At 37.8% G+C, this 23,307-nt stretch overlaps 1 protein-coding gene across 2 annotated transcripts in view; it reads right to left on the bottom strand.

Annotated features, from left to right (window-relative positions):
• LOC115988883 overlaps positions 1-23,307 on the bottom strand; it is a 39,128-nt gene that overhangs the window by 1,052 nt on the left and 14,769 nt on the right. Inside the window, exons 4-5 of one of the 2 annotated variants that reach the window (XM_031112512.1) lie at positions 14,921-15,085; positions 716-1,200 (exon numbers count right to left, since the gene is read on the bottom strand). In XM_031112512.1, the coding sequence (XP_030968372.1) occupies positions 716-1,200; positions 14,921-15,085 (650 nt within the window). The remainder of the gene's footprint in view (positions 1-715; positions 1,201-14,920; positions 15,086-23,307) is intronic. The other variant, XM_031112513.1, reaches the window with a different exon arrangement.

Raw genomic sequence — 23,307 nt, 5'->3', positions numbered from 1 at the left:
TTAATTAAAAAAAAAATGAAAAATATACTTTTAACCTAATCTTTGTTTTCATATATAAAGAGTCTATCAATCATAGTTTAAAATTTAAATAAATAACCCAATGGGGTTGACCAAATGGTTGGACACTCAATCTTAAAATGACTATCTTGAGTTTGACTGGGTGCTCCTCAGTTCAAGTCCAGGCACTGACACTTTGAAAAAACTCACTAGGTCAGTGATTTATCCCGCTATTAGCCCATCCCTCGCAAATCGTGATTAATGTCTAGTTGAAAGATTTGAGAAAACAGTGTGGGAAACTAAAAAAAGAAATTAAATGAATATGTTTATATTATTTAAAAATAATAATGCAATATAAAAATAATTGTGATCGGGCCAAGTACTAATTTTCCCAAGTATAACTTGTAAGTCCCCTTAAAAGCCTTATGTAAAAATACTAAAAGTAAAAATACTTAATTACAAGTGTCATTAATCATTATATGTACTAGTATAGTCGTTAAGGGGATAAATATTTTTCAAGAACTTTGCAAATGACTTCACCCCTACATGCCCGAACGAAGGATCACTAGTTCTAATCTCCTATTCACCCTCCCCCATGAGCCATTGCAGGTTGCAACTGGCTCTATTCATTTCCAAAAAATAGAAGGAGAAAAAGAAAAAGAAAAAATCAAAGCAAGGATTGCAGGGCAGATACGAGTGGAGTTAGAGAGAAGAGTACCTCAAACCAGAGCAGCTCCTCTTGCAATTGAAGTGCAGGGCCCAACATCTTTTCAGGTACATAATCATGTATTGGCATTCCAACCATATGTAAAATAGTGTTCCCATTGTTGTCAAGCCTTCGTACTAACCACCTCATCGGTACTTCCATTTTAGACACATGCTCGAATACCTCCAACTGGCGGTACTTGATAGCTACATGCAATATGCACTGCCCTTCATCATCTATGTGCTCTACTGCCTGAGGGTATATTTTGAGTATTTCTTTAACGATCTCTACGCAGCCTGACTTAGTAGCTAGAAACAACGGCGTAACTCCTCCTTGTTTCAATGGTTGCCGAGAACTACCTCCCGTCTCATCAGTAGATAAAACACCAGAGCAACTACCGTATTTGGGCAGCTTTGACTTACTTAGGTTCACATTAGAACTACCATCTTTTACTGAGAGTTTGGCTAGCTCCGACACGAATTCTTGGCTCTCCGGAACTAATATGCATTATATAAACAAAATTAATTGCTAGAAAATAAACGAAAAAAAAAAAAAAAATTCCCTGCTTATTCTTTTAATATATATATTTCAACCTGTTTGTTTGTTTAGATCCCTTAAAACAGATTGTTTAACTTAATATATTAGCAAAGTGATTACTTAGGTTAATTATGAGATCTAAGTTAAACATTGAAAGATCATATCATGCACAGCAACAAAAAAGTAAATAACACATAGATATGATTACCTAGGAAAACCAATGAAACAAACTGTTTCACGGTAAAAATCTGGGGAGGATTTAATCAAACTATCCTCAAGGTAAACAAATCCACTAATAGAGAATTGAAGTTTTTACAATAAGATTTAACTCTAAATCGATTGCTACCTCTAGTAGTAACTTATTGACACGACCATGTGCAAGCTCCGAATTCACAGACTCTTCTCTCTTGGATTTATAGCACATAAGCTCCCACACTTATGACTTTGAGATCCCACTCAAAGATTTCAAATCACCACTTGTTGATCTTGCAGTAGCAAATAGATTCCACCAACACTTGATTATAAATCTTATTCTGGTAGATACTTGTGGAGTTAGAAGGTACAAAACTTCTCAGATCTCACAGGAGTAACTCGCAAGTCTTCCAAGAGTTTTCAAAACCTTGTTAGGGTTTTCCTTTTATACTTAGGAATGTTGGACTAAAACCTTAAACGATTTCACAAGCTTGGGCCTAAGTTAAAATTTTGCAAAAATTGCTTTGTTACGATTTTCGATTGGTCAAGCCTATGCTTCGATCAATCGAGTTTCACTGAATTTCAATTCTTTTTCCTGTAGCTTGCATGCTCTTGAGACTTGACTTGAATCACCTTGAGCAATGTCTAACACTTATTCTAGACATGTTTTTGCTCTCAGTTTGCCAACATAAACAAATTAGGACTCTAAACATTTAATCCTAATTCTTAGAACCTAACACAACCATTAAATAATGCAGTGATTTATTCAGGAGAACTCTTTAATAAATAATAATATCATTTATGATGATGCAGAAATCGGCAGCAAGTAGGTTCATCTAGATGGATCAACATGAGCTCGTCCAAGTTCTTGCGAAGTTAAAAAAGGAGAATGGGATCCTCTCAGGGTGGTCATCAATGTGGTGCCGGCCACGAAATCTCCGATGATAAAGTCAGTGAATATGGTTTGAGAGATGTAGAGAACTTAGTAGTAGGGTCTAAGCTAAGTAGAATGTCTATACCTTTTCTTGGATTTTGTAGGCCTATATATACTGGCTTTCTTTAGTAGCTGTTGCTCTCCTTAAATGGTGGTTTAAGGAGAGCTTGGGTAACATCCTAGGTCTTCAATTTGGCCTTTATTATGGCCCCAATGGTCTTCTTATTGATGTGTAATTGTCGGGGCATTAAATAGCAGCTTTCATGATGCTCTATCTTTTTCCAAGCTGGCCTCCTTGGACAAGGGTAACTACTCGGTCTATCAGTTGCCCCCCCTATTCTAAGATCATTCTTACGTGTGATGACGATCTCAAGAATATGGAAGGTCGTTTTGCTTGGATATGACTCTTGACATTCTGGTTGTGTCCGCATTTAAGGTGGAGTGATAACGTCGTACGTGTCGTGGCCATGTGGCGCACTCTCAACGGTGGATACCAGTGCTTTGTTCGATAGACTTTTGAGTTTCCCACTGTTTTTCAGTTTTCCAAGTCTAGCTTTTTAGGCCATTTCATTTTTCCTTTTCTTCTTCACTTTTTCTCTCTCTTGCACCATTGTTGCTCTACGTTTTTCTTCTTCGAGCTTTTTTGCATTCCACTAACTCTTTCCTCTCTAAGTTTGGTTTTCTGAGGTACAATTTCTTTTTCTTCTCCTTTTTTATAGCAAAAATTACCTACCTTTCCTTTTCCATTTAAGGATAGAAATTTCCCCCCCTTTATTTCTTTTTTTAGCTCCATGGTTGAGAGCTCCTAGGTTAGGCAACTCTATCCTTCCATGTCATTTCTCTTTGCCCGTTTAGGGGCATCCTTTGGTTCTTTTAGCACCTGACGCCCCCCAATTAAGGATTTCGTATTTAGGGATAGCAATTTAGGTTTTGTGTTGGATAATTTGCATCATTTGCTACACCGATCCTTGAATTGGTTTAAAGAGATGGTGGGTGAGAGGGAGGTAGCGTTTGAGGTGAGGTCTAGTGAGCTTGAGATAGGGTTGTCATCTAGTGATGACCTCATTGGGGCAGGAGGAGATACTGCTGCATCAGGCCTTTTGTCGTCTAGACTGAGGGAGATCAGGCCCTTTGATGCCCTTAGGGAAAAGTGCGTCCTAGACACTAACACCCTTTTTAGGTTTAGGGACAGATTCCAGTTCCCCGAGGAAGTTAGGATTCGTCTTCCTTGAGAAGGGGAAAAAGCATGTCATTTCTCACCTGGAGAAGTGTGTTTCTACAAGGCTGCTTTCCAGTGTGATCTTAGGTTTTCCGTCCATCCATTCATCATGGAACTCTTGAACCATTTCAACATCACTCCAGGGCTACTTATGCCAAACTCATGGAGGATAGTGATTAGTTGTATGGAGATTTGGATGGTTGTCACTGAAGGTGACATGATCAGGTTGGATGAGTTCGTTCATCTGTATCGTCTGAAGAAGTCCAAAGAGTATAGATACTATGAGTTGGTGCCCTGGGTTAGGAAGGCGAGGATTATTATAGATCTTCCTTCGTCCTTCCGGTTTTGGAAGTCTAGATACTTCTTCGTGTCTAGAGATGGATGGGAGACACTTTCTGACGTCTTCTAAGGTGAGGTTCCTAGATTGCTTCATCGGTGGAGGTCCCTGAACTTAGGTGCACCGTCCCTCACTTGCTTTTTGACAATTCTCTTCTCAAACCTGATTCGTCACTAACCTTTGTTTGTTGTGCATTCGCAGTTAAGGAGTGCCCTAGGCTCAAAAGCAGATATAAGGAGCGCATCCAGGCGGCCACTGAGTACACGAAGACGATTGATGACTTCAATGACCTCGTCGATCCCCAAACTTTGGCTCGTCACTTCCTGGGTCTAGAGCCTTCCCCCTTTGTCTTGCGCACTATCGAGATCGAAGAAAAAAGTGAATTTTGTTTTGTTTTTTTTTTTTTGTTTTTGTTTTTGTTTTTTGTTTTTTGTTTTTTTTTTTTTTACTTTCTCTTTTACACAGAAATGACGACCAAGTTCAATCAGGAAAGTGGTTTAGGTCATCGAGAATGGGGTCTCGGTCACCCCGACTATCTCTGTCCCTGAAGCCACGAGGAAGACCTCTCCCACGACCTCCTTGGAAGAGTTCACTCCTCGTCCAAAGAGGCAGAGGAACATGGCCAGGAGTTCATTCCGCTCTTACTACCAATGATCTTAAGGTGCTTTCTGGCATCACTTCCCATAAGCCTGTAAATTGCCACATCCATAAGCTCGTCCAGGTGAGTTTCCTTTTGTTTCTCTTATGGTTTGGAATGGTTCTTGTAATATTATAACCCTTCCTTCCTTATGACTTTTAGGTCCTAGGAGAGGAGATCCACATATCTACTGAGTACCTTGGCCAAGAGGAGAAGGCCGTGGTGATGGGGTCCAAAGTGAAGGCTTTGGAGGTCGAGGCTGCAAAGTTGAGGAGGGACCTCATTACTGCCATGGACGATGCCAACATAGCTAGGGAGAAGGCCACGACGTTGGCTGATGAGCTTAGGGTTAAAAAGCAACTAACATTGTAAAAAGACGAATAGCTCCAAGTTGCGAACTAAAAGTTCAAGTCCGTAGCTGCTAAGGCCATCCAGGCTTTCCAGCAGACTGAAGAATATAACATCGTACTCTTTAGATGGTATCACAAGGGCTTTGAGCTCCTCAGACAGTACATGGTGAAGCATTCCTCTGGAGTTAACTTGGAGGATTTGGACTTCGAGGAAATGGATAAGGAGATGGAGGTTAATGAGGCCGCCCAAGTTGCTGTTGCTGCTCTCAAAAGAATGCTCCAGAGGGCAATGATTGTGAACCTGAGGATGCCCCTGTCGATGCGGCTGGTGGTGACGAGGTTACTATTTAAGCATTCCCCTGTTCATCATTTTTTTTTTCTTGAAGGTGCCCAGTGTGTTTTTGGGCTTTAAATATTAACTTTGAAACAATCTTCTCGATGATTATATGTTTATACCATTGTTTGTTTACCTTACCTTCAATGGTTGTTCTGCTTTCTTTTTATTCATCTTTGCATGATTTTTGTTTGCTTTACCTCTGATGGTCGTCACCTCTCCGTTGTTGGTGATCTATGTTTGCGAAGAAACTTGACTTCGTCAAGGTTTTATGACTTAGTCATTTTCATGTGATGTGTATCCTTATTAGGAATTCTATCACTTGGCTGAGTGATTTACATCTGTTTATAGAATTTTATCACTTAGCCATTTTTGGGGTGAATTACATCCATTTAAGTAATCTTATCACTTGGCTTCGTTAGTGATGTACATCTGTCTAGGGAATTTTATCACTTAGCCATTTTTAAGGTGATTTACTTCCATTTAAAGAATCTTATCACTTGGCTTCGTCAATGATGTACATCCATCTAGGGAATTTTATCACTTAGCCATTTTTAGGATGATTTACATCCATTTAAGGAATCTTATAACTTGGCTTCGTCAGTGATGTACATTCATCTAGGGAATTTTATCACTTCACCATTTTTTGGGTGATTTACATCCATTTAAGGAATCTTATTACTTGGCTTCGTTAGTGATGTACATTCGTCTAGGGAATTTTATAACTTAGCCATTTTTAAGGTTATTTACATCCATTTAAGGAATCTTATCACTTGACTTCGTCAGTGATATACATCCATTTAGGGAATCTTATCACTCGTGATTACAACAGTACCTTATCTCTACTAACAATACTTTTTCAAATGCTTGATGTTCCATGGTCACGGTAATTTTTTCCTGTCCATTGACTCCAAATGGTAGCTTCCTTGTCTTGAATAGTGGATGACTTTATAGGGTCCTTCCCAGGTTGGCCTAAGCTTTCCCTGTGTTGATTCCTTTGTTGCTAGTGTGACTTTGCATAGGACAAGGTCTCCTATGTCAAGTCTTCTAAGCTTCACTCTCTTATTGTAGTACTCAGTCATCTTCTGTTGATATTTTGACATCTTCTGAGATGCTTCTTCTCTTACTTCATCCAAGCAGTCCAGGTTAACCTTTAATTGATCATCATTGCTATCTTCGTGGAAAAATTATCTTCTCATGTTGGTGACTCCTACTTCGACTAGTATTACTACTTCGGTGTCATAGGTGAGTCTGAATGGCATCCCTCCTGTCGGGGTCCTCGCGATGGTTCTATATGCCCACAAGACATTTGGCAATTCCTTCAGCCATGCGCCTTTTGCCTCTTCCAGTTGAACTTTGATGATCTTTAATAGCATTCAATTCATCACTTCCATCTATCCGTTGGCTTGCGGATGTCCTGGAGAAGAAAACTAGTTCTTGATTCCTAGTCCTAAGCAGAAGTTTCTGAAGTCTTGACTGTTGAACTAGCATCTGTTGTCTGATATTATCGTCCTTGGTATTCCAAACCCACAAACTATGTTTCTCCATACAAAGTTTTGGATCTTTGCCTCCGTGATAGTTGGTAGTGCTTCCACTTCAACCTATTTTTAAAATAGTTAATTGCAACTAATAAGAACTTTAACTATCTTTTACCTTGAGGTAAAGGGCCCACGATGTCTATCTCCCATTGAGTGAATGGCCACGAGGAAGTTACGTCTGTTATCTTCTCTCTTGGGAAACATTAGACGTTCCCGAACCTCTAGCATTTGTCACACCATTCAATGAACTCCCTTGCATCTCTCTGCATGGTAAGCCATACATAACCTGTTCTGATGATCTTGCTTACCAAAGATCTCAGGCCCGTGTGGTCTCCGTATAGACCTTTGTGGATCTCCTCTAGAAAATACTTAGCTTCGTCTTCTTCAACACACTTTAGGTAAGGCATGGAGAACCCTCTTTTATACAAGGTGTCATTCAACATCGTGAACCTAGCTGCTTACTTTTTGACCTTCCTAGCCTCATTGACATCTGTTGGAAGTCATCCGTCTCAGAGGAAAGAAAGAATCGGAGTTGTCCAACTGTTTTGGTTTAAAATCGCAAGAGCATCAATGCTAGGATGCTTTTGCACTTCTATTTTCAAATCTGGTGACATTATTCCTTCTTCAGACAATGCTTGCCTTGCTACTTCGTCTACTTCTAAGTTCTGGTTCCTAAGGACCTGTGTGAAGTCTACCCAATCAAACTCTTGGGTTAGGTGGTTCGTCAGCTTGAGGTATTTTTGCAACCTATCCTCCTTTACTTCATATTCACCCTTTATCTGCCCTATCACCAATTTGGAATTGCTTTGAAGGAGTAATTTCCTAGCACATAAAGCTCTCCTGATCCTGAGCCCCGCCAATATGGCCTCGTATTCTTCTTCATTGTTGGTGGCGGAGAATTGAAGTTGCACTCTATACCTAAGGACATCTCCTTCTGGAGTGTTGATGATGACCCTTGCTCCCCCTCTTCTTTGGGTAGACGACTCGTCCGTTTCGTCCATCTCTCTAATTCATTTGAGATTTCTTTTTCATTTGGAATTGTGAACTCGGCAACGAAGTCTGCTAACGCTTGTACCTTGAATGCTGTCCTGGGGTGATATTCGATGTCGAACTGGCTGAGCTTAACTACCCATTGCACCATTCTTCCTACATCTTCGGGCTTGTTCATTGATTTCCTTATTGGCTGGTCAATCGTTACCATAATAGGGTTTTCCTAGAAGTAGGGATATGGTTTACGAGAGGCGGCGATTAGGGCAAAGGCAATCTTCTCAATCTGTGGATACTTTGCCTCAACTCCTTGGAAAGCTTGGCCGACATAGTAAACTGAGAGCTGCACTCTATTCTCTTCTCGAATTAAAGCTACACTCATGGTAGTGGCTAACACTGCTAAGTACAAAAAAAGATTCTCCCCTTTCTTTGACGGGTTGAGGAATGGGGGGTTACTTAGGTAGCATTTCAATTCTTGGAAGGCTTTTTCGCACTCCTTTGTCCAGGTATAAGCTTGCTTCAAGGTTTTGAAGAAAGGTAGGCATTTGTTCGTCACTTTAAAGATGAACCTGTTGTGGGCTACGATCCTTCCAGTTAACTTTTGGACTTCCTTCACTATTCTCAACGATGTCATCTCTAATATAGCCCGTACTTTTTCTAGGTTAGCTTCTATCCCTCGTTGGGATACCATGAACCCCACGAACTTTCCTGATGCAACCCTAAAGGTGCATTTGCTAGGATTCAGCCTCATCTAGTACTGTCTGAGGGTTGTGAAGGTCTCATTGAGGTCATCCAAGTGTGTGTCTTCCTCTTTACTCTTGACGAGCATATTATCCACATATACCTCTATGTTTCTCCCAATCTGTTTATTGAACATTTTGTTGACTAGCCTCTGGTAAGTCACCTCTGCATTCTTCAGTCCAAAGAGCATTACCTTGTAGTAGTAGAGCCCTTAGCTGGTGATGAAGGCAATCTTCTCTTGGTCTTCTTCTAACATCTTGATTTGGTTGTATCTTGAGAATATGTCCATGAATGTGAGGAGCCTGTGCCCTGCCGTGGAGTCTACAAGCTGATCTATTCTTAGCAAGGGGAAGCTGTCTTTTGGGCAGGCCTTATTCAGGTCCGTGAAGTCCATACACATTCTCCATTTTTCATTTGCTTTTTTTTACTAGGACGATGTTGGCCAGCCAATCCGGGTAGTAGATTTCTCAGATAAAATTGGCTTCCAGCAATTTGTTTACCTCGTCCATGATGGCTTTGTTTCGTTCAGGGGCAAAGACTCGACGTCTTTGCTAGATGGGCTTCCTCTCAGGGTCTACATGTAGATGGTGTTGGATGACTTCGGTTGCTATGCCCGGCATGTCCTTATGACTCTATGAAAAAATATCCAAATTGCTCTTAAGAAATTAGACTAGCCTTCTCTTCATCTGAGTGCTCAAGTTTGTCCCTATCTTCATTGCCTTTATTAGTTCTTCGTCTACCAATTCCATAGTTTCTAAGGCTTCCACTTTCTCCTCCTCCTTCTCCTCAATCATCCATGTGTGGTTCTCCTTTGTAACTAACACTACTTGGTAGCATTCCTTGGCCAACACTTGATCTCCTTTTACCTCACCCACACTATACTCCATTGGGAATTTCACCTTCAGGCAGCATGTGGATGTTGCTGCCTTCCAACGCTTGAGTGTGGGCCTTCCAATAATCACATTGTATGAGGATAGGCAATCTACCACCTGGAAGTCAAGCTGATGGGTTACTTGTTAGGGGCGAGATCCCACTGTGATTGTTAATGCTACTATACCTTTAAGGTATACTCAGTCTTCGCTGAAATTGACGAGGGGGGATTCAAAAGGCTGTAACCTTTTGGAATCTACCTTCAACTGCTGGAAAGCGGAGAGGTAGATAATGTTTGCAGAGCTACCATTATATATGAGAATCTGACTGGTGTTGAATCCTTCTATCACAAGCATGATAGCTAAGGGGTCGTCATACGATAGCTTTACACCTCTAGCATCTTCTTCTAAGAATAGGATGTTCCTCTCTGTTCTTCTTCTCTACTTTAGGGGTGGTGTCCCGTGGACACTATTTACCTGCCTTTCCTGTGACTTCTTGAGAGATTTAAGGATCCACCAATGGATGGTCCTCCTGCGATCGTCTTTATCTCTCCTATTACACTTTGTGGATGATTGAACGCATTGTCCTCATCCCTAGGAATAGTTTCGTGCTTCTCCTTGTTATCATTTCTAGGTTTGCTAGATTCCCCATTTTTCACGAACTTCTGTAGCTTCCCTTTCTAAATGAGTTCCTCTATCTGTTCCTTTAGGTCTCTACAATCTTTAGTGTAATGGCCGTGGTCTTTGTGGAAGTGGCAATATTTTCTCTTGTCGCGCACATTGGGTGATGAGTGTAGCGGCTGTGGCCACTTGAGATAATGATCGTCCTTAATCTGCATTAAAATTTTATCAACGAGCATAACCAAAGGGGTAAATTTTACCATCTGAGATGTTTTATCGTCTCTCCACTTGCTCTCGTCCGAACTCTGACGATCTCTCCTTTCTCTCTTACGTCCCCTCCAGTCTTCTCTTTTTCTCTCTTTCTCTTTGGGCTTATCCTTCTCCCCTATTATGGCTAGGGCATCTTTGGCGTTCATGTACTTTTGAGCTTTCAACAAAATTTCTGCCATCGTCTACGGGGGATTTTTTGCGAGAGTGACCATGAACTCTCTGGATTTCAGCCCAGCTTTGAAGGTGGTTAATTGTACCTTGTCGTCTACTTCATCAACTTCTAGGACTTCTCTAGTTAAACACTTCACATATGATCTTAAGGTCTCATTTTTCCCTTGCCTAATGGTGAGCAGATGGTCTGCAGGCCTTTTCGAGTGTTGTCCACCAACGAAATGGCGCACAAAAGAGTTGCCCAGTTGTTCGAAGTTGTCAATGGACGATGTTGCTAGCTTACTAAACCACACTCGCACTACTCCCTTGAGGGTGGTAGAAAAGGAGCGGCACAATATCTTGTCTAGGGGTTGGTGTAGACTCAAATTCATCTTAAAGGTAGTAATATGGTCTAGCGGATCTTTCAAACCATCGAACAACTCAAGCTATGGGAGATGAAACTTTGGGGGCATATGGCACTCCAAGACTTTCGTGGTGAAGGGCGAGTCTATCCTTCTGACCATCCCATCCAGATTTTGATCCATCTTTTCCCTCATTGCATTCCTCAGCTCGTCCATTTCTCTCCTCATTTCTCTGAGGAGGTCTGAATTTGCTTCATCAGAAGTGTTTGGTCGTTGGTGGTCGTCTCTTCTGTGGCTATCTTCATTGTCATTCTGGTTAGTCCCAGTCCTCGTGGGTGAGCGATTCTCCTCCTGTTGTAACTGCAATCTTATCTCCTAGTTCTGCTTGGTGAGCTCCTCCACGCTAGCAGTGAGTGTCTGGATCTGTAGCGCTAGTGCTGCAGAATCTTGTGGTGTGTTGGACTCCATTTGGACCTTAGGATTGAATGGAAGTACACTTTCAAATTGAAGTATGGAATTGTCGTTTCCCATAGACGATGCCAAACTAATGATGCAAAAATCATCAGTAAGTAGGTTTGTCCAGATGGATCAACACGAGCTCATCCAAGTTCCTGCAAAGTTAAAAACGGAGAATGGGATCCTCTTAGGGTGGTCACCGGTGTGGTGCCGGCCACGGAATCTCCGATGATAAAGTCAGTGAATATGACTTGAGAGATGTAGAGATCTTAGTAATAGGGGTCTAAGTTGAGTAAAATGTCTGTACCTTCTCTTGGATTTTGTAGGCCTATATATACCGGCTTTCTTTAGTAGCTATTGCTTTCCTTAAATGGTGGTTTAAGGAGAGCTTGGGTAACATCCCAGGTCTTCAATTTGGCCTTTATTGGAGCCCCAAAGGACTTCTTACTGATGTGTAACCGTCGGGGCATTAAATGACAGTTTTCATGACGCTCTATCTTCATCCAAGCTGGCCTCCTTGGACGAGGGTAATTACTTGGTCCATCAATTTACTCAGCTAATATTATGCAGTGATATATTTCAACTATTAATATTATAAATTTTATAATCTATTTATTTCCAATGATGTAATAAATATGAGTTGTAAAAGCCCAAACTAAAAGGAAGTGATAAATTTTTAATCGACTAATATTCATCCGTAAAACGCCACCATCAGTGTTGATCAGTCAACCGGGGTTGGGTGGTAATTCAGGACTATGCAGTCCGTGTAACAGCGCCTTTAAGTAAGAAATTACACTACCCACTGGGACCTTTGGAAAGCAAGGCAATGGTAATGGAGGAGGGGATTACTTTCGCATGGGATGTGGGCGTCCATGATGTTATGTTTAAGTGTGATTCAAAGATTATTTTCGGCGCCTTGAATTAATGGATCCAATGAAGCACCAGCTATGATTGCCAATGTAATTGATGGGATTCGACACAAGTTTAAAGACTTTCGCCAAGTTCTAGTTACACATATTAAAAGATAAGACAATCGCCCTACTCATTTGTTTGCTCCACATGCCAAGAATATTGGTAATTATGTAACTTAGATAGAGGAAAATCATTCATTCATTAAGTCCGCTTTAACTCAAGATTTATTATTTTTATCTTCATCTTAATAAAGTTACAATCTTCATATATATATATATATATATATATTAAAATTCAAAATTAAATTAATATAATAAAAATAAAATTATTATATATTTATATTAACAAAATGTAATAAAATAAAATAACTAATAATTTCATTTATGATATATAAAAAATGAAATTTTATATTTTGAAAATAATCAATGATTAGTTTTATAATAAATTTAATAACAATTTTCCTTTAACATACAAATTCAGTGTCCATTAGAATATTATTTTCTATTTTATCACGAAATCTAATTTTGATAATTTCATTTCATATTTACAATATAAATTGGAAAAGTACATATAAATGCAACCCCTTTAAAAAAAAAAAAAAAAAAAAAAAAAAAAAGATTTTGTATCCTAGATTTTCTAGCTATTGGCACCATTAGGATCATATCTTTCATGTGTTGGCATATCCTTTGACAAAACATACTTGTAACTGGGTAGTTCTAAGATATTTCTAGAATATCATGAAGTATGTTAAGTAATCAAGACAAGTGATATTATTGAAGACATGGAGATTGCACTAAGAAACGAGTGAAGAAAAGCTGAAAAGTGAATCTTAACACTAGCTCGATACTAGTATCTATCAAAAATTAATGAAGTGTCTCGATACCTCTTCACACCTCTTGATCCATCGAGCTTCATAGAAACATAAATCTTAGATCTGTGTTTCAGCACATGATGACTTGGATTTACTAGGGTTTCGTTCACTAAACTTCTAAAGTGTATAAAAGCTTTAATTTAAAGTCAACAAAGACACAAAGGCTCAATTAGAAAATTCATGCACTTTTGGAGAAGCTATTGCATTCTTATGCACCTTAGGGTTTTGTAACCAAATGTTTTCATATCTTCAACGTGTATTGAAGTGAAGAACTTTGCATCTGACAACAAACATCAGTTGCTAGAAAGTTAGTCACTTATGCTGGGATCCATACAAAGGAAGAAGTCTCTACAAGATCAATTGCAATTGGGGATTGGTGATCAATTGCAATTGGGGATTGGTGTAAAGGTTCGATTGTAGATTAGTACTTCGTGATAGTCCAAAGTAGTGGTAAGATTCCTTGTACTTGTAACCGCTTTATTCTTGATCAGTGATTCTTGAGAGTAGAGACCTAAAAATCACCCAGTGGAATTTTTTGCTTTATGAGAGGTTTTCTCATTAGTCAACAAATCACCATGTCAAATATAATTTCTATTATATTCTAGTTTATTTGGTGATTTGTTTATGCCTCCACGATTTACAAGTAATTTGACCTAATTAATCAACTTGGGTAATTGAATTAATTAACCAATATCAATCTATTTTAACCTAACAGGCACAATTTAAATACGGTTAACAAATTAACTCTTGTCTCCTTATTAGACAAAACACCAAAGCAACTACCATTTTCGTGTCACTTTCACTTTTATTTTATGTTTCTCTCATCCCAAAACATTTTAAAAAATATATAAAAGAATAAGAGAAATCAAGATAAAAAAGTAAGGGTTTTATAAAAATTAAGAAGCATTAATCCCATTTTTAATATTTCCCTAACCCTTTCTTTCTTTGCTTGCCTTTTTGTAGAAAAGGGCAAGAAGGTCATAATTATTCGTTACAATCAATTCAGCTACTGTTATTTAACTTTGAAATTTGGATTTTGATAAATTACAGTGGGGACTAATTGCAATAATCCAAGGAAGAGAGGAAGAGAGGTTACGGCAACTTTTGGGGTATCATCATCAGCTCCAATCAATCCAATAGTATTCTCTTTGCAATTTATAGATATTTCTCAACTCCATAACAATACCCATCACCCCAATGTGGTCTCCACAGGCCTCGGCTTATCCTTTGGAGACCAACAACAACAATTACATCAACAACAACAATAGCAGCAGCAACATCAACAACATGTTTGTCACTATCTCCTTTTCTATATGTAATAACAGATGACTATGCATCCCAAATCAAACAACAGCGTGACGAACTCAAGCAATTCTTTCAAGCCTAGGTATTCATTTTCTACTTTGCTCAAATGTGGCTAATAATGTTTGTTCTTAATTTTTACAAAATTTTTTTTATTTATATATATATATATATATATCTTGTTTTTTCTTATTCTTTTATGTTTTAGGATGAGATAAACATAAAATGGTAGCAAAAATACCTATTTAGCCTCATTTTTAATAGATGTGAGTTACAAAACTCTAACTGAATTAACTTTAAGTAAGTAAAATGTCAAATTTCAAATTATGCAAATAAATTGTAATTAGCTCAATTTTATAACAGTTTTCTTTTTGATGAACAAATCCAAAGAGCCACTTAGAATATTGTCTTCTATTTTGTTACAAAACTTAATTTTGATAATATTTAGGATTGAAAATATTTAATATTCACTCCATATTCACAATAGATATTGAAAAATTCAAGCAAGTAACTGTAGCTATTAAAAAAAGTTAGAAGACTATTGACTCTATACTTTTTATTTAATATTGGCACAATTCAAAAATAGTTAAAAGATTACCTTTTTTCTCATCAGCGGATGAAGCATTAAAGCGAGTTGAGCGACTACCATATATGTGCGGCGTTGGCTTACTCAAGTCCATGTTAGAGCTAGTACACTTCCACGAGGTATCTTCTTCTACTAAGAGTTCGGCTAGGTCCAACGCGGATTCACGGCTCTCAGGAACTAGTATGAATTATATAAACACAATCAATTGCTAGATTTATTCAGGAGAACTCTAGCAATTTCATTTACTCAAAGCACTATTCATTATTATTAGTTTTGCACTCTATTTTAAAATGACGTAATAAATACCTTGTTGTAAAATTCTAAATTTATAAGAAATGATAAATTTAATTATTTAATGTATGAATATTCATACATAAAATATCCATTTAACTATGCACCTCGTTATCTTCTTAAAAAATATATATACACCTCATTAAAGTAAAAAAATAAAATACTAAAATTCAAAAGTAAATTAATTCATGAAGAATATATTAGTGTATATTTTCAGTATTGACAAAATATAAATAAAATAAAAGACACAAATAGCTTTTTTTTCTAACACGTTTAATTTATGTTATTCTAAAATGGTACAAGATATTCTTTTAAATTTTGAAAAACATCTATTATTAATTTTGTAATAATTTCCCTTTTATGTACAAATTTAAAGATTCTTTTAAAATATTATCTTCTATTTTATAGCGACATCTAATTTTGATAATATTTATAATTAAAAAAAAATATTTCATATAGCAAATTCACATTAGAGTGTTAGGTTCTTAACAAATCAGAAATGGATGAAAATAAGAATGGAAATGAGAAAGAAAAGAGAGTTACTTTGAGGGTAACCACCTCCAAAGCAATTGGGGGAACTAGAAAGAAATAGGAAGAGCAAACTTGGTTAATTTTCTGCATATCCCTCTTATTCACTTTTAGTCTTCTTATATACAATTCTCCCTCCACAAATCTTATCATTTCCGACCTAAGGAGTACTAACTAACTAACTAAAACTTTGATATCAGCATAACAAACTAATTGATATCAGCTTCAGCCTTATCTAACTAACTAAACCAACACATCAAAAGTACTAACATACTTTGCAATACATGTTAACTCTCAATACATCACATTTGGCTTCCAAACATTACCTCCTCCCCTCCATTAAAACATCTTGCCCACAAGATGTGGAAATTGTTACTGAAGCACTTGCAAATCTTCCCAGGTAGCATCATCTGTAGACCCCCATTGCCACTAAATCAAATGCTGAGTGATAGTCTTGCTACGTAACTGATGTGATCTGGATTGAAGTACAACCACTAGTTCAGGAGTAAGGACACCCTGAGAGTTGAGAGAAAGTAACAAGGGAATGGAAATGTTATGTTGCCCCAATTTAGCTTTTAAACAAGAAACATTGACACGAGATGTATAGCAAATTCCTGAGGAAGATCCAATTTGTAAGCAACCTCTCTAACCCTCTAGATTATCTAAAATGGGCCATAGAAATGAGGTGATAAGTTGTGAGGAGCTCTATAAGCCACAAACTATTGCTTATAGGGTTGTAGCCGAAAATACACCCAATCACCAACATGAAACTCCTTTTCATTTCTCTTCAAGTCACATTGTTGCTTCATTCTAGCCTGTGCAACCACCAAATTTTGTTTTAGCAAAGCAAGAATGCACTGTCTAAACTTCAACACAATCCACAGCAGCCACTCGAGTTGTACCAGGGATGTTGTCCATTAGCCTAGGAGGTGCAAAACCATATAAAGATACATATGGTGTTAGCTTGGTGGCAGTAATATGGTAATTGGTATTGAACTAGTATTCAGCCAAATAAAGCCATTCTGACCACTCAGTCGGTCTGTCACTCAAGAAGGACCTCGAATAATGCTCCAAGCTTTTATTCACTACCTTTGTCTGGCCATCTGTTTGAGGATGATAGGTAGATGACATGGCTAGTTGCACACCTTGAAGTCACATCAATTTAGCCCAAAACTTAGCAGTAAAAACAGGATCTCTATTTGAACTATAGAAGTAGGCATTCCATGTAGTTTCAGGACATGTTGAGCAAAGAGAGCTGCTACCTTAATAGTAAAATAAGGATGTGACAAGATGATGAAGCGAACATACTTTGTAAGTCTACCAACTACTACCATAATGACATCCATCCTCTAAGACTTAGGCAAACCATCTACAAAATCCATGCTAACAGAAGACCAACGCTTATTAGGGATAGGTAAGAGCGACAACAACCTTATTGGATGGCAGGTCTCATGCTTCATCTACTGACAAAATCCCCACTCCCTAACATGCTACTTCAAATTTGATTTCATGCCTAACCAATAGAAATCCTATGTTTAGTCTATGAAATGACTTGAGAAAGCCAAAATGACCTCTCAATAGACTATCATAACTTGCTGAAGTACCTTGGGTATTAAATTGCAATTTGGGCCTAAAATTACCCTACCCTTATACATAATTAATCCATTATGATGTGAAACATGCTTAGGACCAGAGGAACCACTCTACAAATCTTGGAAGAACTTCTGAACTTTAAGAAGCAGCTGATAAGTAAGCTTCAATTCTTCAATCCAAGAAGGAAAAGGAAAAGAAATTAAGAATAAGGAACCCTCATTGAGTTGAGTGACATCACCTAACTCCTCCTTTCTAGACAAGGCATCAGTCACCTTATTCTCACAGCCCTTCTTGTACTCCACAAACAAATAGCCTAAAAGCTTAGTCAACCACTTATGTTAGGCTAGGGTAGCAATTCTTTGCTCCAAGATATATTTCAAACTCTATTAGTTAGTTTTGATGAAGAAAGACCTATCTAAGAGATAAGGTCTCCATTTATGCACAGTAGTAACCAAAGCAAGAAGCTCCCTCTCAGAATCATCACACTCTATGGTGAAAAGTTATAGGTCTTTAATTTTGATTTAGAACAGCCCTTAAGCCCATCCCAGAATCATCACACTCTATGGAAGATGGCTTATTGAAATGAGGTTAAGCAAATACATGTGGATTACTTACTAAAAGTTTAAGTTGTTGGAAAGCAGCTTCAGTTGCATCAGACAAAGAAATGAACTCTTTTTCAACAAGGTAGTCAATGAAGCAGCAATCCCACCATAATTGTGAATGAATTTTTTGTAGTAACTTGTTAAGCCCAAGAACCCTTTCAAGGTTTTAATAGAACTTGGAGAATATCAAGCCATCATAGTTGAATTTTTTTTAGGATCAGTGCTAACAACTTGGCTAAATATAATGTGACCTAAGTACTCCACCTCTGAGCTGCCAAAGACACATTTGCTTCTTCTAGCATACAATTGATGATGTAATAGCAACCCTAAGATAGTTCTGAGATGCTGAAGGTGAAGGTCCAAGTTCTGACTAAAAACTAGTATGTCTTCAAAGAAGACCAGCATAAATTTCCTTAAGTAAGGTCTGAAAACCTCATTCATTAGAGCTTGGAAGGTGGATGGAATATTAGTTAAGCCAAATGGCATTACTAAAAACTCATAATGCCCTTTATGTGTTTTTAAAGCAGTTTTATGAACATCTTCAACCTTCATTTGAATCTAATGGTGACCAGATCTCAAATCTAGCTTAGAGAAGATAGTAAAACTAGCCAATTCGTCTAGCAACTCATCAACTACTAGAATTGTAAATTTGTCCTTAATAGTGGCTTGGTTAAGAGCTCTATAGTCAATACATATGGGCCACGATTTATTAGTGATAGGCCAAGAATATATTGACTCCTTGTGATGAATTAATTGATTAATTAGCCAAGTTTATTAATTAATCAAATTAACATGCAAAATACGTGATAGCACAAACAAATCACCAATTAACTAAAGTGCAGTGGAAATTAAATTGACACGGTGATTTCTTTACGAATGGAGAAAACCTACACGGTAAAAACCCCACCAGGTGATTTTAAGTTCACCACTCCCAAGAATCCACTATTATCAAAACAAGTGGTTACAAGTAAAGGAATCCCAGTACCTTATACCAACCTACAGTTGAACCCTTATCCCAATACCTAATTAGACTTGTTCTACAATAACAATCTCTCCTTTTCAATGCACGGCTCCTAGTACGTGACTAACTAATGGATGCGCGGATCCCAGTACGCGACTTGATCACCAACTTAAGAAAGATGTTGGTTGCAAAGTTCTTCAGTTCATCACACAATAAAGATCACGAAGCTCCTTGGTTATAAAACCCTAAGGTGTACAAACACAGTAGCTTCTTCAATAGAAAGATGAACTAAGGCAAATTCTGTCTCTGGTCATAATTTGCATGAACAAGACTTTGCTTAACACTTGTGCAACTATGCAACCTTTGACGGCCCTCAAAATAATCCTTATATATGTTTAGGGTTGTGAGAAAAGAAAGCCTAAAAACAAACTCACAGATTGGATGAAAATCAGCTCTGAAAAACTGAGTTTCATAAACCTCGATAGATAGCCATCTATCGAGCTAGCTGTCAAGCCACGAGATGAAATAGCTTTTAAACCTCAATAGATGAAAGCTGTCGAGCTTTAAAGTCCATCACTTTCTCACTTGTTTCTTGTATAGACTTACATGGCTTTAACACTTGAACTTGAAACCTTGTTTCTTGAAGTATTAAACTCATCCTAGATCTACCCAAGTACAAGTAAAATGCGCTTTGTCAAAGGATTAGCCAATTACATAAAATAGTGACATATTTTCCTAACATTCAATCACATATGTCCTAATAATCTCCCCCTTTGGCAATCCATGACAAAACCACAACAAACAAATGAACATATGAGAGAAGTCATAAATTACTCAACTCATACTCACTTGTTGAATACAATAAAATTTATCCTAACACAAACTCTTGAAAAACTTTGCAAGAAGAGAGTTTATAGCAAGTAGACTTTGACAACCTGTATTTCCAAAATACTTTAAACAAAATTCATCAAGGCATCTTAATGTGAAACAGAAATAATAAATTGCATACATTAAATAAGAAACATGTGTATAAAGAAAGAAAAAAAACAACACATAGAGAGATAGGTGAAACAACATACATCAATATGTATATATAAACCAAATATAAGTACAATGTATGTCAAATGGTCACAAGAACAATACACATGAGGTAAATGTAAAATAAAGACAAGAAAAAAATACATAAAAACCTCACTACATTCCTCAAAGAATATGGACACTCCCCCTAACAAAAATCTCTTATACTAACCCTCCCCCTATGAGTATGACTACTCTTATCACAAAACTACTCCCCCTTTTTGTCACGAGTGACAAATGGTAAGTACATCAAGTAGACATCTCATCATCATTGGGTGAGCTAGCACCATCAGCATCATCGTTGTCGAAGTTGAAGTCATCGTCATTAGATGCCGTGAGAGAAGGAAAGAAGGCCATAGTGAAACCACCCATGACAACCTGTCGTCATGCGATACGACTAACACAGTTGTTCACCTGACACAACTCATCACTGAGAGTGTCAAGGCGAGCATCCATGCACATAAGTTATGCCATGATGGCCTCAAGTGTCACTCCACCCGCAAAGGATGAAGGAGTGGAGGTGGATGGAGCGATAGACGCAGGAGGAGCAGTTGTCTCTATCTGTGGTCGCCTCGGTTGAAGCTAAGCCTCACTCCATCTAACGATAGCCCTATCTATGGCACCCATGATCGAGAAATGAGGGGACGCGGGAAAAGAGACAGAAAAATGGCGAAAAATCCGCGTGATAGCCAAAGGAAAAATAAGCATATCACGTGTCGTCGTATCCCTATAAGACATCTATAAGAAATAGAATAAAGTGAGAAAGGAAGTCGATAGAGATATCCTCTAAGAAGGATAATAAAAATCGAGCACGAAACTCTGTGATAGTGTTATAGTGAGACAATGGATGAAGAATGAATGTCATCACCATGTTAAGGAATCTTGAATCTTTTGCAAAGCCCGAGCAAGGGGTATTTTGACGATCACCCCAAGAATCACCCCAAGAAGGTGTCTAACAAAGGAGAGATGAGACTTCATCTTTGGACACTGTCTTCAGATGCTTACAACGAAGGTAGTTAGGATGCGCTACCCTAGGAACATGTAGTACCTCGGAGACAATCTCTGAAGTAACTACTATATGCGTGCCTCGAACGCAAAAGAAGAAATGAGGTACAGAAGTGTTGGTTCCGTGCATTGTGGAGTAAAACTCCTATATGATCACGGAAGGGCACGTGATCGGGGCGCCACACAGTGACTTCCAACCCCTACTGTAGATGACAGTGGGTAGGCCAGTGTCTAAAAAATTTGACAGAACGACTTGGCGTTCTAAATGAATGCCTCGTCGTGAAAAGTTCTCCGAGAAGTCTGACCGGGCCTTCTTATCACGGAGCTATACATGAGAAGGAGCAGGGTCAGAAGGAGAAGAAAAAGATGCCCTGAAACGAAGAGGGTTCCAAGACGGAGTGGATTTGCGTTTAGGTGCCATAGAGCAGACTAACGCAAGAAAGAGAGAGAGAGAGGGAGAAAGAGAGACAATCAAAAAAGCACCAACAAGACAATATATCAAAATATAAAGAATTGAAGATACGTATGCATGAACATGTGACATGCAAATATAAATGCATCATGGGCTCAGCCAAATCCAATCCTACCAGCACACAACATAGCAACAAAGTAAACATACATCTAAAATGCATGAAACATTGTTGTAATGCACATGTGATGCAATGCATGATGTCTTAAAATCAAATATACAAAACCCATCCCAAAAATTTAGCAAAAACTTCATTGATTTTGAAAAATCTCAAAACTTTCCAAAAACCCCAAAAGTTAGGTCACAAAATGTGAAATGCATGATGAAGAGGGGGATTAAGGACCTTACCAGTGAAGAAGAATAAGATCAAGGTCGAAGAACTCTTAGGAATGAAGTTTGGAGTGAAAGAGAGGAGTTTGGGAGGTGAAAAGACTCAAAGCAATTGAGAGAGATCGAAGAGAATGGATCTGAAATCACAAGGTGCCTATATATAGAGAAATCATTAACCTTGATGGATCGAGAGCTATCGAGATTTAAAATGCACCTTTTAGCTATTGAGCTAGCTATTGAGGATCTAACGAGAGGTGTCCATAGTAAAGATTCTTGATGGATAGAGATAACTATCAAGAAGCTATCAAGCATTCAAAAGGTTTCTTGATGGATCGAAGTTGCTATTGAGAGCTATCAAGAATGCGATAAAAAGCAACTGAAGGGTCTCGATAGATAGCTTATCTGTCAAGAGCTATCGAGAAGCTATCGAGATTACTTAAAAACAGTTTTTTAAAGAAGAGAAAAACACAGATATGAATGCAATCAAGCATGCTACTCAATCAAAGATCCAAACAACATTTTGAGCTATCAAAAACATCTCTCAATCAAGAAAAATGTTAAGCACATAGATCCAAAACACACACACACACACACTAAATAAGTCTAATCAATTTTATATTTCAAAAAAAGTTAAGATAGTTTAGTGAACATACATTTACACAAGTATTCCTTGTGATGACCAAATCACATTGTACCTGCACATGTATCAAAAGTAGCAAAGAATATTGCATGTTGTGTGTGAAAAACATCGTAAGATTACATAAGTGTCTACATGTTATGACGATTTGAGATATGAGAAAATCACTTTAACTCACACACAATCATCACTGTTTGATGGAGACTATCACCTTTGAGGTACATCCTATAACTCCCACATCTCCTAGAATACACGCTTGCAATCATATATAAAGCATTTTGATTCTTTTTGCTTTTTGTTTTTCTTTGCATATTTTTCTTTTAAGCAAATCATGCATGAGCATATAAGAGAGAGAAAAGAAATACCCAATGATGTTAAGCTTTTGACATTGCACTTTTGCTATACCGTAACATACAGATGTCATTTCATGAATAGTGGGCAACAGTGGTGAGATGGTTATTTATGCCTTTCTCTTAAGATTTTCTAGTCCTTCCCGTCAAAAAGAGTGATACGAGTATTAGGTACAAAAGATTACTTAATCTTACAAATCACAAACATGAGCCACAAAGCTCACTTGCTTAGCTGTGCATAGAGATGTCCATCTAAGTTATAAAAGATACAAGGTTTACAAAACTTTATTTCAATGGTCATCCAAAGTACACAAATACCAATGCACACAAACACACACTGTTTTTGTATTTTTTTGATTTTTCAATTTTTTTTTTTAATTTTTATATGAAAAACAAAATAAACCAAAACTGAAAAGAAAACAAACAAAAACAAGTTAAACAAAGCAATTCATAAAACTAGATACAAATGCATGAGGAAGAAGGAGGATAAGGAGAGATCAATCCATGGAGATGACACTAATGTTTTAGCAAAAGAATACAAACCGTTTGCTATCAA

Source organism: Quercus lobata, chromosome 5 (assembly GCF_001633185.2).
Source record: "Quercus lobata isolate SW786 chromosome 5, ValleyOak3.0 Primary Assembly, whole genome shotgun sequence".
Classification (NCBI taxonomy): domain Eukaryota; kingdom Viridiplantae; phylum Streptophyta; class Magnoliopsida; order Fagales; family Fagaceae; genus Quercus; species Quercus lobata.
This window is presented reverse-complemented; position numbering and strand designations above follow the sequence as displayed.